General features: G+C 34.0%; 1 protein-coding gene across 2 annotated transcripts in view; it reads right to left on the bottom strand.

Annotated features, from left to right (window-relative positions):
• Window positions 1-16,595, bottom strand: part of LOC140447274 (uncharacterized) — a 52,240-nt gene that overhangs the window by 30,817 nt on the left and 4,828 nt on the right. The window contains exons 2-5 of one of the 2 annotated variants that reach the window (XM_072539838.1): window positions 11,186-11,461; window positions 8,997-9,245; window positions 8,686-8,893; window positions 3,634-3,705 (exon numbers count right to left, since the gene is read on the bottom strand). In XM_072539838.1, coding sequence (XP_072395939.1) covers window positions 3,634-3,705; window positions 8,686-8,893; window positions 8,997-9,245; window positions 11,186-11,414 — 758 coding nt within the window. In that variant the 5' untranslated portion in view covers window positions 11,415-11,461. The remainder of the gene's footprint in view (window positions 1-3,633; window positions 3,706-8,685; window positions 8,894-8,996; window positions 9,246-11,185; window positions 11,462-16,595) is intronic. The other variant, XM_072539839.1, reaches the window with a different exon arrangement.

Here is a 16,595-nt window from a genome sequence, read left to right as displayed (position 1 = left end):
TTTTTATTACAAATTTGTTTTAAAAAATCGACTGATACCTATTATCATTGCAGTTTTATTCAATATTTTACACATTTAGCAAAGATCCATGTAAAAGGGCATTTATGACTGGTTTTTTTAAATACCATCGCAAAATGTACTGCAGTTGTCCTCCGGAGGCGTGTCAGCCGGGAGCTGACAGCCGTGCCGGACGCATCAAGGAATTTGGATATTGGTCAAAATACTTGGGAATTCCAAGTTTGGCCAAATCCAAATTTCTAATTGACTCGATGCAGGGAAATTCCACTTTTGCTACGTAAAACAAAGGATTTGTTTTACATAAAAGCAGGTAGATTTTCTCTCATCGGTCAGTCGAGCTTGCCTCTTCTACTGTAGACCTAGTAGGTGCTATTATTGTTCCAACTAAGTTATTGTTTTATTTCTGATTTCCTGTATACCTTTTTATTTTAGCATTATTGTATATCCAGACTTTTTCAGGTTAGAATATTACATATTTGTTCATGTACTCATTGTTTGCTATTTTATTTGATTATTTTTGATTGTTTATTTTCTTGTATTTGTATCTAAGCTGTTCTTCCGTAAGTTAAGAACACTTAGGAATATTTATCTTGCCTTTTCTATTTTATATATTTGATTTTGTACTTTGTATCTAAGTAGTTCTTTTCGGTAAGTCAAAGAGCTCTTAGAAGTATTTCTCTGATATCTGACTTGTTATTTTATTGTGTGTCTAAGTCGTTCTTTTCCGGTAAGTCAAAAGAACCCTTAGAAATATTTTCATATCGCATTATTATTTCTGATATTTTATCTAAGATATTTTCTTCCGTAAGTTAAGAAAATACTTATATATTTGTCTATTTCATTTTTCCATTTTTTGCTAAGCTGTTTCTTCCGTAAGTCAAGAAACACTTAGCAATATTTTCACATCTTTTCTATATTTGATTTTTCTTATTTTCTATTATAAGTCGTTTCTTCCGTAAGTCAAGAAACACTTATAAATATTTGTGCATAAGTCAAGAAACACTTAGAAATATTTCCATATTTTACTCTCACATTTACATATTTCATTTATCTATATTTCTGTCCTAAGTTGTTTCTTCCGTAAGTCAAGAAACACTTAGAAACATTTTTCTTTGCATTATATTTTTATACCATTTAATTTACTTGTTTACTAAGTTATTCCTTCCGTAAGTCAAGGAATACTTAGATCATTTTTACCTATCTGTTTTCCATTTTTGCTCTGTTACTTTGTAACTGTTCCTTGGAACCGTTACCTATAACAGATGTTTGTCACTGGAACTGTTATTTATAACAGCGGTGGTATTTAACCTTTCTACCAGCGACAAACCAAAGATGGTGAATACCCGATCCAATTCCGGGAATAGGAAGAAGCCCGAAGAGCCGGCGATGGGTCCTACAGGCCCAAATGCCCCCTCTCGGCAACACAGTGACACATACATATCCTTTCACTTAAACTTAACTTTGGGGAGTTATAATTTTGACAATGGTATCAAATTAACAACTTTCTAATAAACAATTGCAATAACTTTTTGCAGTTTATCGCAATTCTTTAAATAAATTATCAACCAAATTTAATTTAGAAAGTCCTGAAATCAATCGTTTTTTCATAACCTTTCAAAAAACAAAAATAGAAAACTTATAATTAGGAAAGAAGTATTGAAAAAAATTAGAAATAGTGGTTTTCGGTGATTTTTGCTATAAAATCAATGTTTAAATAATGACGCCGTTATTTTAACTGACATAAATCGATATTTTCATACCAAAACATTAATTGTTTCAAAGATTCGTTCTGAAACGAATTACTTTACTTTTTACATGTATTACAATTTTAGTTGACTGGCCTATATTATGATTTTGTTGATACAAGAATAAATATGTTACTTACAAAAGAGGCACTAAAAGGAAACTCAGTACTGTTCTGCGCTGATCCAGAAATATTCTGAATCTCTCGCGATATAAACTGCTCACCAAAAGTTTTTTGATACATTCTGATAAAAAAATTCAAAAAATGCTTATGTTATTTACGTCGGTCAATAACTACATATAATCAGGGAACCAAGATATGAGTTCCTTCGACGAATTCCGAATGGTAAAATTGACGGAAAGAATTAATTTGCGGGACAGGTTTAACAGCAGAGAAATTATTACACGTAGCCCAATACAATATAAAAGCATGGTATGACAGCCTAAGAAGAATTCTTTATTCATCAAAATAATCTCCTTTAGAGGCAAAACAATCATTCCAATATTTTTCGACGTAATTTTTATAAAACGACTTAGCTTTGCCTTAGTTCTTATCTTTAGGAGCGATATTTCCTGCCACGGAGCATCTTTTTAATCGGAAAAAAGGTGGCAGTCGCTGGGGGCCAGATCTGGACTACAAGGTGGGTGCGAAAGCAATTCAAACACAAATTCATGCATTCTTGCCATCGTTTTCACCGACTTGTAACAAGGTATTTATCTTGTCTTGGTAAACTAACAATTTTTTCGTCTTTCTAACGCTCCACTAAACTAATTTAGTAGTCACAGTTAATTGTTTCCCCATATTTCAAATAGACAATGAAACTAATTCCTTGTGAGTCTCAAAATACAGAAGCCATAAACTTCCCGGCGGTTTGTTGCGTTTTTGTTCGGCTTTCTCTGGATGATGTCCACTCAGATGACTGCCGTTTTGATTCAGTAGCAAAGTCATGGATTAATTTCATGCATTGTGACATACAGATGCAGAAATTCAGACTTATTCCGATTAAACATGTCCAAAGAGCGCATAGACTCATCAATTCATTGTTGTTTTGCTTTGGTGTGAGAAAACGCAGCATCCATTTGGAAAACAGCTTTATCATACCTAAATGTCCGTGTATAATAGTGAAAATGATATCTTTTGAAATAAATAGTAATAAACACACATTCAAATGTTAAAACAATTAATTTTATAACGTATAAACAGTGCATATGTATTACTCGAACGACTATTGAAAACAACGTGAGCGAGCAGTAGTGAGGAAAAGCAGGGGTAGTGCTGACTTCGATAGGAAGCGCAACGCGCGAGCAATGACTATTATGATCATAGGTGAAAATCGCACGTGAACTTTGAGAATCTCGCGTTCGCAACGCACATTCTCAAACGAAAGTGCGACAATTTCGCATCACAGTCCAACAGTTCTACTTAGACTGTGATCGATTGAACTGAATCTCCGCCTGAAATAAAAACTTATATCTACAAGTGTTTTTTGATTAATGATTTCGTTAAGGTTTCGTGTGGAACGGCTCTTATTTGCGCGGACCGACCAATATTTCTGTCTGGAAATTCATTTTAAACACTTTCTAGCAATATCCCTAACTTTTCGGGCAGCTTATTTGTTAATACATACTAAAGTTTCAAAATGTAATAAAAATTTTGTGCAATGAGAAATGTATTACCCTCTTTACATGGAAATAAAAAAATATATACTAGCGCTAGTATCAGTCGACTTTGATGTTTTAGCACAAATCATTATTTAATAAAGTCACAAAAAAACACGCCAAATAATCGAAAGATCAAAAAAATATGTTCTAACAAAACGTTCTGCAGAAAAAGTAGATTTAGATAGACAGTCCACAGTCAATCGAACGTACCCATTTAATCTAATACTTTCTAGTTGTTCCTGGTTCAATCTTTTTGGTTTTCCAAATTTGTCCTTGTGCAAGCTTCACAAAATAATAGGATAAGGGTTATAAAGTCGTCAAAATTAGCATGTGTTCAGTTTTATTTCACATACACAACATCAAAAATCAAGATTATACTATTACAAATAATAAACGAATAAAATGAAAGGGGAATGTATATTTTTTAATTTTATGAAGTTAATACGTCCATATTGTTGCAAATAGCAAGTTTTTCAATATAAACGATAAATAAGATTATACACTCACTGGCACGAAAAACGGAGCACTTGCATTTTTAAAATAAAAACTTAAAATTTTAATTCTGTTTTATTATTACAATAACGTAAACACGAAACAGTTTTAATAAGCAATTTCTAATAAAACTTCAGTGCTTCTTATCACTTTTAAAAGTGCAAAGGTAGTTATTGGTATTCTATTGTTATTCTTTTGTACTTGTTGATGTGAGTAAACTGTGAAGTCGAATCAAGTGTCAAACACAATTTGAAGTTAATTGCATTGATTTAATCTCAAGAATTATGGTTGTAAATCCCGAAACAGCAGCTGCTATTGTTGCGTTGTTTCAAGACGGAAGAAGTGGGTGATATCTTGCTTAAAAGTATCAAATATCCATAGTACTGTACACCGTATTTTTACACGGTTCTTGGCAATCGGAGCTTACACTAGACAAGCTGGAACCAGTCCCCAACGAAGAACTAGTACCCGTGATGATCGCTTCATCCTCTTACAAAGTCTACGAGATCGTCGTGCCACGGCTGTACGAATCCGAAATCAACTTCAGTACGTCCGGAATGCTAACGTAAGTGAAAGAACAATTAGACGAAATCTTGGAGAAGCAAATTTAAGCAGTCCTAGACCTGCAAAAGGCCTACAACTTCTGAGGCGCCATCAAGTTGCGCGACTTCAGTTTGCGAGAAACCATGCTCATTCTACTGTAAATAATTGGAGGCACGTTGTATTTATCGTGTATATATGAGTCCAGGTTTACCTTGTAGTCTCCAGATGGCAGTAAGAGTATGCCGAACACCACATGACCGTTTTGCAGAATGTACCTTCAGTCCTAGGGTAGGCTATCAATGGGGCTCAATTATGGTGTGGGCTGAAATTTTTCTAGAGGCACGTACAGGCCTCACAATGCAAGAACCACTTAACAGTTTTTAAATAAAGTAAACATTCCTGTAATGGATTGTCCAGCATTAACTCCAGACGTAAACCCAATCGAATATGTTTGGGACACGCTTGGGCGAAGGATACGAAGTCGTGTTCCTGTCCCTTTAACCTTAAATCAGTTACAAGAAGCCCTTTTAGAGGAATGGGAACTTATTCCTCAACAGAACATTTCTTATTTGATTTTAGGCCTGCCAAGGAGAATTCAGGCAATAATTCGAGCAGTGGAGGAAACATTCATTATTAAAATCAGTTTACCGGACACATAATTTAAGTTTTTATTTATTGAGCGTCATTTTGTTACATTTACTTACATTTTTTTCCTTAATTGTTAAATTGTTATCTATTGAAACAGTTCTTTGTTCAAAAGTTAAATTTTTATTAGAAATTACTTATAACAGTTTGTTTCGTTTGTGTTTACGTTATTATAATAATAAAAGTTTAAAGTTTTTAAACGGTGAGTGTATGTATAAAGAAATATTTACAGAAAATCAATAAGGAAATGGCTTTAAACCACACTAGAATGGTCACAACAACCATGAACGAACTATCAAAACCGACAAAAAAAGGAGTGAGACAAAGCTGTGTTATTCACCAAGACTGTTTTTATTATTCATAAACTTAATAATAAAATGAAACTGTTTCTCGGGACACAATCATTTATGAACAATTATTTACGCTTTATATAAAAAATATTCTAGCCAAATCAAGAACTATGGAGGTAAACCCATCAACATCACAATCTGTAGTGGCCACTGTTGAAAATATTTCGGCCGCATTGATAGCTACCTTGTGTCCTGTAATTCTAGTTTGTTTTAACTCTCTTCCGTATCTGTGATAGCACCTGGCCAGGGGTCTTCTATTATTAAGCGTTTAGTCCACCTAGCGTCATTCTAGCTATGACATTCTAGCATGATAGCTGATGACAAATCCTTGACGAAAAATGAAATGAAAAATGGTTCAAATAAAAGTTGTAGACCTTAAAAAGCTCTTAAATTTTAATTTTTTTTTATTTTCTTCCGTATGTACCTAGTGCAGTGCAGTGCTAGTGTTTTTTTTTTAATGGGGTATGTCCCCGTAATTTTTTGCATGTTCTAATAACCATTGTTTTTATCTGCTTTATGTACCATCTCCGCTACGAAGGTTGTCAATCATCACTGCTATTCTAACTTTTGACACTACAGCCCGAAAGAGTTCAGTTGATCCAAACCGTTCTCTGAGGTTTCTCAGCCAGGACATTCTTCTTCTTCTACCTATGCTGCGCTTTCCTTGAATCCAGTATCTCCCTGCTGTTCTCTATTCTTCTTAATACTTCTTCATTGGTTATTCTATCTGTCCAGGAGATTCTCAGCATTCTTCGATATGTCCACATTTCAAATGCTTCCAATTTATTGAGACATTGTTTATTTAAAGTCCATGTCTCCACACCATACAAAAGAATGGAAAATACATAGCACTTTAGTACTCGTTTTCTAAGATTTAGGCTGAGGTCTCTACAACATAATATTTGTTTCATATTATTGAATGCACTTCTAGCCTTTTCTATTCTAACTCTAATTTCTTTGGTATAATCGTTTGTTTCATTAATGTTTGCCCCTAAATAGTTATAATTCTGAACTCGTTCTATCGTCTTATTTTTTGCGTGTAGATTGATGTATCTAATATTTTTCTTTGATATAACCATGAATTTTGTTTTCTTTATGTTTAGTGACAGACCAAATGCTTCACTCGCTGCAACAACCTTATCTAAAATTCTTTGTAGATCTGTAATATTTTCTGCTATTAGTATTGTATCATCAGCATATCTAATTTCACGTATGGGTAGACCATTTATTTTTATGCCTGCTACTTCAACTTCTAATGCTTTTTTGAATATTTCCCCTGAGTATGCATTAAACAGTGATGGCGACAAGACACAGCCCTGTCTAACACCTGTTTTGATCTTTATTTTATTAGTTTTTAAATTATTTATTCTTATGACAGCTTCCTGTTCATAATACAGATTATTTATTATTCTTATATCCCGTGTGTCGATGTTCTTTGTCCTCAGCAGTTTTATTAACGGATCATGTTTCGCTGTCGAATGCCTCGTTATAATCTAGGAAGCAGACAGGGATGTCCTGGTTTACATCTAAACATCTCTGTACTAGCACATTTAGTGCATATAATGCTTCTCTGGTTCCTTGAGTATTTCTAAATCCGAACTGGGTTTGTTCAATGTCTTGTTCTAACTTTTTATATATTCTACGATGAATAATCTTTAGGAATACTTTGAGTATGTGGCACATTAGACTGATGGTACGGTGATCGCAACATTATCTGGCGTTTTTCTTTTTCGGTATAGTCACGAATGTTGATAGAAGCCATTCTTTAGGTAATATACCTGTTCTGTATATGATATTAAATAATTCGACAAGAACAGGTATATTGCAGCCGGCAATAAATTGCAATATTTCTGTCGGTATTTCGTCTGGTCCTACTGCTTTCCCATTTTTCATTTCTTTAATTGTGTGGTTTACTTCACTTTCTGTTATTTCTGGTCCAGTCTCTTCAACGAAAGATTCGTTATCTATTTTGTCTCGTTTGTCGTTAAACAGCTGTGTCTCCCTTTTCATCAACTAGTATATGTTGTTTGTATTCTGGCCTTCTAGTTAATTCTTTTATTGTCCTGTGTAAATTAAAGCTGTCATGTTTCTTTTGTAGCATTTCTGTTTCATCACATTTTTCTTTTAACCAATTTTCTTTTGCTATTTTGTTTTGTGTTTGCTGGTACAATGATTTATTTTTGTCCTTATATACTCTTCTTTTGTTCATCAAGTTTAGTATTTCGTCCGTCATCCAATCTTTTTTCTTTTCTTTGGTTTTGCGTAGATACTTTTTTGAAGGTTCTATTAAGTCAGCCTATTGTTTTTATATACCATACTAAATTTGTATTTAGATTATAAAAAGCGAAAATTTTACATATCATGAGTCTTCATATTCTTCAGGTCATCGGGAGAAATTAATATTTAACATTATTTAAAGATGTAAGAAGGTATGAAATTGTAATGGGCATTTCTGTTTGTAAGATGTAAATTAATGTGTCCAGTTAAATCTATGTTTCGGCTAATAATAAATATAGTTTGTATGTAAGTTGTATTTTGGCGATTGTTTCTTGTTATTTGTTTATATATGTATTTTACTTTTAAAAGTTTTCCTGGTCTCTCACAGTAAAGACAAGGTGGTGCCCTTTTTCCTTTTATTTGGTCAATTTTCTTTTAGTTAATAATATTCTTTATTGTTTCTAGCTTCAGTATTCCCGCTCCTAATAAGCGATCTGTAGACCCACGTCCCAAGGTCACCGTTGTAGCCTTCATGAACCGTGAACGTACGTGGTCCTGAAGTTCTTCATTTATCTTTTAGTTCTAATACAAAACTTCCTGTTGTGTTAATTTTTATGTTATCCACAGCAATACCCAACTTCGGGGTCTCCTGTCTTTTCTACCAGACCATTGTATCTTAAAAGGATAAATAGAAACAAAAGAGAATAGAAAAGCTGATAAACAAGATCGGACAAGACTTAATAGGTGGTACGTGAAATTGGCAGCGTCGCCACCAATACTTTTTGTAATTGAAACAGCGTAAGATGCTCTTTATTCCAATGGAATAGTATGTATATTAAGAAAAAAAAACAACTGGATAATCTAAAAACACACACAAAAGTCCTAACACCAGGAACAATATCAATTTAGACAAATCACTATAACGAAACCTTTTTTAATAATATGCTCCTCAGATCAGTTTTATACAAAACAATGATGCACTAAACAAAATAGAATACAGATGACTGATTCTTACCCCCTTTCTCTGATATATTCGAGCTGCTTTCCAGTCAGTCTTCTTGGTTCTCCTTTTCCGTCCACGGCAACAGCATCCAACTCGTCGAAAGATGGCGCTATAAACAGATCCCTGAGGTGGTACTTTGACTTCATACGACCCAAAGATCCATCCGAAGATACCTGAGATGTGGTGAATAAATCACAGTGTGATACCGGACTAGGAAGAACTAGAAAAAAGGATCAATTGTAAATATTTCTTCTGTTCTATTACATAACATTTTAAAAATAATTAACTGACTGACTAATACGTTATTTTCATAAAATACTTACTTATAGGAAACGTCTTCCAGTGATACAGAAACTGTTCAGCTACCTGCTTGATGTTGTTCACTAGCTGCTCCACTTCCGGAGGTGCCCCAACGAGGGTTACGTCAAACCTAAGTGGCTCCCTCTCTGGTTGAAGAGGATCATGACCAATTATACCACTGTCATTCGATCTCAGAGGATAAAGAGACGTCGGTCTAGCTGCGTAATGATGGCCTTCTTGTTGGACAGGGCGGAAATCGAGTCGTAGAGAAGCTGCAGAAGAAAAAATAGTTCGCTGAAATATTGTTTAAATGTTAACCACTTGTTTGGTACATCATTTTTGCCTTGAGCTTTGGAAGGTGAAATCCTGCTTTACAATACTAGTAAAAACAAACAAAGCCTTCGACCATGGTCAAGATATGTGCCAAGAATTAAAGTCAAGAGAAATTCAATTTAGTGAATATATGTGGTGGAATATCACTCTCATCACAGAGATATAACCTCTGACATGACATTCGTGACACTGATAAATGAAATGTGAAAAATTCTCATCAATTCCATATCTGCAAAAAAAGTTATTCAAAGTCTATGACTCAAACATATGTGATCTTCATATACATACATACATCACTGTAGCTGTAATACAAATAAAAATATTACGTTCAGTATCTACAGGGTGTCCCAAATTCGTATTTTTTGCGGGGTATACCGAAAATTAGATGAGATAGAAAAAAAAGTAGTTAAAATGTCATGTGACATTGGCCCTGATTTTGAAGAAAAATATGATAAATCACAAGGATTGAGTTAAGGTAAGCGTCCACAGGTCCGCATCAGATTTTAGTTTGTATTGTATAAAAACTTATGTAACTGCGTTCACTGATCCGCATCGTACGGACGGCATCATTGGCAATGACGAAGGGGTGCTTCCAGGGGCAACTTTTTCGATGTGTGCCGATGACGCCATACGGAATTCCGATCAGTGCCGATCAGTGGACTCATTCCGCGCGCTCTGTTCGCAATTTCGCATGGTCACAAGGTCCAGTGTCCAGTGGGAGCTAATCTACGGCTATTTGCATTTGACGATCGTCTTGTCAACACCTGTTTTTGCATCATGGACGCATCACGATTAATTACGGTTTGTGCAAGAATATGAAGAGCTATATAAAGATAAATGTGGTTTCAGGATATCAACAAGAAAAGTGAATTTAGCTTGAGACATATGACAATATTGGAAGAACTTGATATCATAATTTAACAAATCAGGAAATAGTGTGTGATATTCTCCATGTTCCGATCTCTTCTTGAATATGTTGTGTATAAAAAATTATGCTTCCTTTTTCTAGATTTTCTTTCTTCTTCTTCCTCTTCTGCTAACAAACAAGCAATAATGACTTGTTCTTCATCGCTTTCCTCCATTCTCAGAAACACTTTCCGCAGGTACCTACAATCACTACAAAAATCCGAATGAAGTGGCATCGGCAATCCGATTGCCGATACTCGCGTCGGCAAATCCGATCGCTGCCAATACAGTGGACGCAGTATGAAAAATTAATCCGATGTCCGAATTTTCCAACGTGATGTCTGGGTATCGTATTACAGATATTTACAACTGGATATACATTTTTGAGAAAAAAGATCTTGATTGTAAAGAAGTTAATCATTTGATGAAATGTCTGTTGTGGAGTGGAGGTTATTCACAGACTCCTCTAAATTTACTTTACAATTGCAATCATATCCCTTCCGCTCCTATTGGTTATACAGCTATTATGAAGATCTATAGAAACTTCCTCAACTCAATATAATATGATGAACTCAAATGGAAAATCTGCGGTGATCAGTTCTCTTAGGAATGAACATTTTTGAAAAAAAGATTTTTTATAGAATAACTGTCATGATCATCAGTGGAATCACAGCTCGTTATAAGTCAAAGTCTTCTCAGAACAATCCTCCATTCGCCCCAGTCTCTGGAAACTCTTCGTCATGCTCTAACTCCAATAACAATCAGTATTATTACGCATATGATAATTACATAGTGACACAGAACCATAAATCACAAGAGAAAAATTTTAACATACAATTAAAGGAGTGAATACTGGCAAAACTACAGGAACATATGAGTTTTCCACATAAATAATCTACTAGTTTGGCAATGCATATTTTGAAATTATTTGGCGTAAAGAAAAATGGTCCTTTAAACGATAATAAAAACTTACATCGAGGAGTAGCTGTCTGCTCCTTTTCCACCTCTCTCTCAACCACACTAGATTTTGATCTGTGATGTCCATGTTTCTGGTGTCCGTGGTAATCAGAATTGATACTCTGGCCAGAGTCTGACTTGTTCTGATTGAAACTGCTACCCGAACTGTGTCTGTGATGTCCGCTAGACTCCGATCTCCTATGCCCTGTTGGAAGCTTTGAGCCAGAGCTGGGCCTGGAACTCATTTTTCAACCGCCAGGGGAAGTGCAGTACAAAAACAATTCTTCATTGTCTAGAAAAGGAGAGAGACATAAATTTTAAAAAATTGAACATATTCTTTATTATCTGTTATACCATAGTAACTATGCTACATATACAAATTTGGTGGAGGCGTCCGTGTTATTTCATATAGGAAAACGATTAAAATCGCTAAGGTTCATTCTTGTCATTTTTTGAGCTTTTGTGGTAGAGCTAAAACGGCTAGACTTGTCGTAACGTAAGAGGGCTCGTTGGAAAGGGGAGAGGATGGCATTAACAGTTTTCATATAAAAAACAAATATGGTGGCATTGCTAAAGGGGCACTGTATCGTATCTTCGTTGTTACTGGTGCGATTTTGACGTACACGGCGTCAAATAAAAGGGGATTGGGCGTAGATGAATTTTTAAAACAAAAAACAAACATGCCAGCATTGTCAACGGGGCACTATTCGTATCTTCGTTGTTATTGGTCCGATTTTAACGTTGGAGGCATCTAATGAATGGATTTTGGGTGTAGATGAATTTTTAAGACAAAAAACAAGCATATCAGCATGCCAAAAGGGTATTGCATTATAATATGCATTATATGTTCAATGCACTTTTGTCATGGAGTCGTATTAACTCCCGTCAACGTCACAATAAATCATTGCACAAAAATTAATTAATTCCATTAATAATTGTAAAACGCATTTGACCCAGATCTGTGTTATTTAGTAACTTAAAAATTGTGTCTCAGTGGATAAATGAAAATAATTTCCGTTCAATGATTTATTGTGACTTTTGGCGGGGGTTATCACGACTTCATGACAGAAGTGCATTGAACAACCAGTTTAAAACACTAGTATAACGAACTACTAGTACGAACGAACGAACGAACGAACGAACGAAACACTAGTATAAAATCCAGAACTGTTGACATATAATATACTGTAATATTGAGCAACCTTAGACATTGTCTACAACCAAAAAAGTTTAGATTGGTGCAACCAAATGCTTAAGAAATACATTGGAGGAACTTCTTAAGACTTAGATAAGATTGTATCATCACACTAAGAATATGAGCCACAAATTAAATAGCTTTGCTCTTCGTCTCGTTTTACACTATTGTTCACAATTGAAAAAGATGGCCCTCATCAGAAAGTGGTCATGTAGCAACACTGCTTTAGAGAAACGTTAAACAGTCAATAATTCTGGATGATATGCAACCATTTATTTGACTTTAGTATTTGATACAATAAGAAAAATGGTCTTATTTCAAAACCGAACACAAACATTCCATTTTTTAAGAGGAAGGAAACTGTTTTTGTGCACTGACCTTGTAGCTAAACCCAAAAACTAAACAGTCCAAGCAGTAGATAGAAACTGATAGCTGTGCATTGAAGAAAGTAAGGCAATAACATTAGGTGGAAAAGTTTTGGTCAGGATATGGAAGTCAAAACGGATTCTTTTAATGTATTATTTTAAAATAATGATTTGTAAATAGAGATATCATCTTGACCAGCTAGTTAAATGGTGAGGAAAAAGTCTAGTTTGCGAAATGTTGAATTTTACTTTTTATTTAGAGTATGACTACATGCAACATTAATATAATATAATACAATAACAAATAATAAACTAAACATCAATATCGAGGTTTGAAATCCATTCTAACGACGTCGGGATGTCTCCAGTAAGTCAGACCAATTTCATGTATATGCTTGTATTCTACAAGGTAAGTTTTTACCTTAACTTATTGTCACACTTTAGGCGAAAGGAAAACCACTTCTTACAAATAAACAAAAAAAGACACTGATTTGTATCTGCAAAGGTAATACCAAAACTGGATTCAATGTCAATGAGATTCAGTTATTTGGAGTGATGAATCTAAGTTTGAGATATGTGTTAACAATACACTCAGTAGAGTTATTCTAATTCCAGGGGAAGGGTATCACAAAGATTGTCCCAAAAGAAAGGTTAAGTTCCTGATATCTGTGATGGTCTGGAGTTGTATGTCCTCTCAAGGAGTTGGGTATCTCCTTTTCATTGGAGGCACTATCAATGCTAGGAAGTACAAAATTATTTTACAAGAAGAATATTATTACCTTTCAGTATTGAAATTCAACTGCCAAATGGGAGATTTATACTTCAGCATGATGGCGCAGTCTGCCATACAGCGAAATTTGTAACAAGATGGTTGCCGGAACTGAATATTCCCCTTTTAAAATGGCCTTCAAGCAGTCCTGATCTATCCCCTATCAAGACCCTTCCCTTATCAAATGAAAAATGCAGTTGGTACTAGAACAGTTCGCACAATCCTGATTTAAAAGGTAAAGTTCAGAAAATTTTGAATAACTTTCAACCAGAAAACTGCCAAACATTAGTAGGCAGTAAGCCAAAGAGAATTGATGTCGTTTTAAATCGTAATGGTGACTCCACATGGTGGTAACGCTGACTAAATATTTGGTATAATTAATTTGTGCCAAAAATAATTTTTTCTTTTTCTTTATTTTATAATTATTGTAGTTGATAAAAGTATAAGATATTGAATAAATGATCGAAAATACAATAGAAAAACATTTCTAAAAGAACTTTCAACTGCATTAATTGAACCACAACTAAGGGAAAGACTACAAGTTACCAATTTCTCAACAACCCTATGTCTAAAAATTAGCAAAATATTAGGAGTTAATGTACCTTAAAGGAATCATTTTAATGTTAGTTTGCTCAAAAAGGTTAGATGCTGCTTTTATCCTCTTGAAAAGGATCGAAAAGCGAGTTCTGCTTGTTTGTTGTGCCACAAACCATACTGTTTAGAACATCGACCTCAATTTATTTATTTATTTATTAATATGAGAGATTACCCCCATTACAAAAAAAATAGATGTTAACATACAGTATAAAAATCAACCTCTGTAATTGCTTACAACAAGTGAAATTAAAATCTTAATTATAAATAAAACAAAATATTAATTATACAGGGTGAGTCATGAGGAACTTTACATACTTCTACCATATGTAGAGTCCCTCAGGGAGCATATCATGTGGCCACTAAAAAATGTCAACTCCTCTTCTTTATTAATTAACAGGGTGATTTGTGTAATTGACCATTTATTTCATTTTACTGTAGTGTTTATATGGCTCATTTGATTTTTTTAATTTTTGCCTGATACAGTACACTACTATCAAGCATTCGACTGGTATTAGCTAAACTAAAAAATTCCAGGACTGGCTTTGGAAAAATTAATTTAGGGATTCGTATTAAATATTAGACCCTGTATAAATTTTTTTTAAAATGCAATAAGTGATTTTCAAACTACATAAATAGCCAATGAAAACGACATATGCGACAATGTTGTCGCACTTTTATTAAATTTTTAGTGAACGATCAAATCTTACCAAAAATAGAACAACCATAATGAAGTATCAAATTATAAGGTATTAATTTAAACAAATGTTATAAATTTCAAACATTTTAATTAAAATGAGTTCCTACAACATAATCTAATACGTAGAAAATTAACATCTTTACTGTCACTTTGTATTATCTCTAGGATAGAATCAATTGTTTTTCAATTTTAAATTTTTACTCATAGATTGTATTGGGGCATTATTTTCGATAAATAATAAATTAAATTGATTAAAAAGTCAAACCTCTTGTATGTGTTAGTTTTTGTTGATTGTAAATGATTAAAATTTTATGTCAAATAATAATACATTGCATCAACTGTACTAAATAAAAATAAATCTAAAAAAGTTTAAAATGAAGGTTGGCGTTGACCGTTTGACGTTTCTTGATATTTTATACCCATTGTCATTATTGTCATTATCAATTGTTATTTATGTGTACAAGAATACATATTTCTTCTGTCATATCTACGTTAAGTACATTGTGTTAGTTTTGGTAGAGCTTTTGTTACTTTCGTTCAAAATGCCACATCAGTTTTCGACCACAGAATATGCAGACATAATATTTGTTTATGGATTCTGTAATGGGAATGGTAGGGCTGCTAGTAGAGAATATCGCAGGAGATTTCCTAATCGTCGAACTCCCAGTAATAATAATAATAATAATAATAATCTTTATTAATAGCACATGGCTAGAAAAATATACATATAAATACATCAATTTATACCCTTAAAATTAAATCACAATGCTTTGCTTAACATATATCTTACATAAATTTTTAAATTGAGCTGAGTTTCCAGAAGCCTTAATGTTTTCCGGTAATTCATTGTATTGCTTTAATCCCCTATAAAAAAGATTGTTCTGACCAAAATTAGTGTTGATCCTATTCAGATAAAAGTTATTTCTAGAATGTGTGTTGTGTTCATGTACATCTCGAACAAAGGTACAATTATTACACAAATGCACAGGTATCAGACCATTTAACATTTTATAAACAAAAATCATACTATTACATACAATTGTCTGTCTTACACTTAAAACATTTGCCATTGTTAGCATGTCAGTTCTACTAGTGTATACACTACATCCTAATATTATCCTTAAGGCTTTATTTTGTTTTTTCTGCAGTACATTCATTTGAGAAGCATTCATTAAAAACAGCAATGTAGAGCAAAAATAGAGATGGGGTCAGTCATCCAACATTTGGGTCAGTTTTTAATTATTTGCGAGAAAATGGCACTTTTCCTAGTGGAACAACAGAGCGACATGTAGATGAAGCGCAGGAAGATGACATTATGGACGCCGTTACTATGAACCCTACAATAAGCACTAGACAAGTAAGTCGAGAACTCAATGTTACTCAATCAAAAGTAAGTAGAGTCTTACAAAATTTACAGATGAAGCCCAATTTACCAGAGACGGGATAAATAATTCACGAAATTCACATGTGTGGGCAGAAGAAAATCCCCATGCTATTCGAGAACGTCGTTCTCAGTTAAGGTTTTCGGTTAACGTGTGAATTGGTGTCATAAATAACCAATTAGTAGGTCCTCACTTTTTTGATGGTCCTTTAACAGGGCAGGTCTATTTGAACTTTCTACAAAATATTTTGCCGAATTTGCTTGCCAACGCGAACGTTGCTATCCGAGGGATGTATTTTCAGCATGATGGGGCACCCCCACACTTTTTACTGGCAGTGAGACAACATCTCAATAATGTTTATGGCAACAGGTGGATAGGACGTGCAGGTCCTATTTCGTGGCCTTCAAGATCCCCTGATTTC

Source organism: Diabrotica undecimpunctata, chromosome 8 (assembly GCF_040954645.1).
Source record: "Diabrotica undecimpunctata isolate CICGRU chromosome 8, icDiaUnde3, whole genome shotgun sequence".
Taxonomy (NCBI): domain Eukaryota; kingdom Metazoa; phylum Arthropoda; class Insecta; order Coleoptera; family Chrysomelidae; genus Diabrotica; species Diabrotica undecimpunctata.
This window is presented reverse-complemented; position numbering and strand designations above follow the sequence as displayed.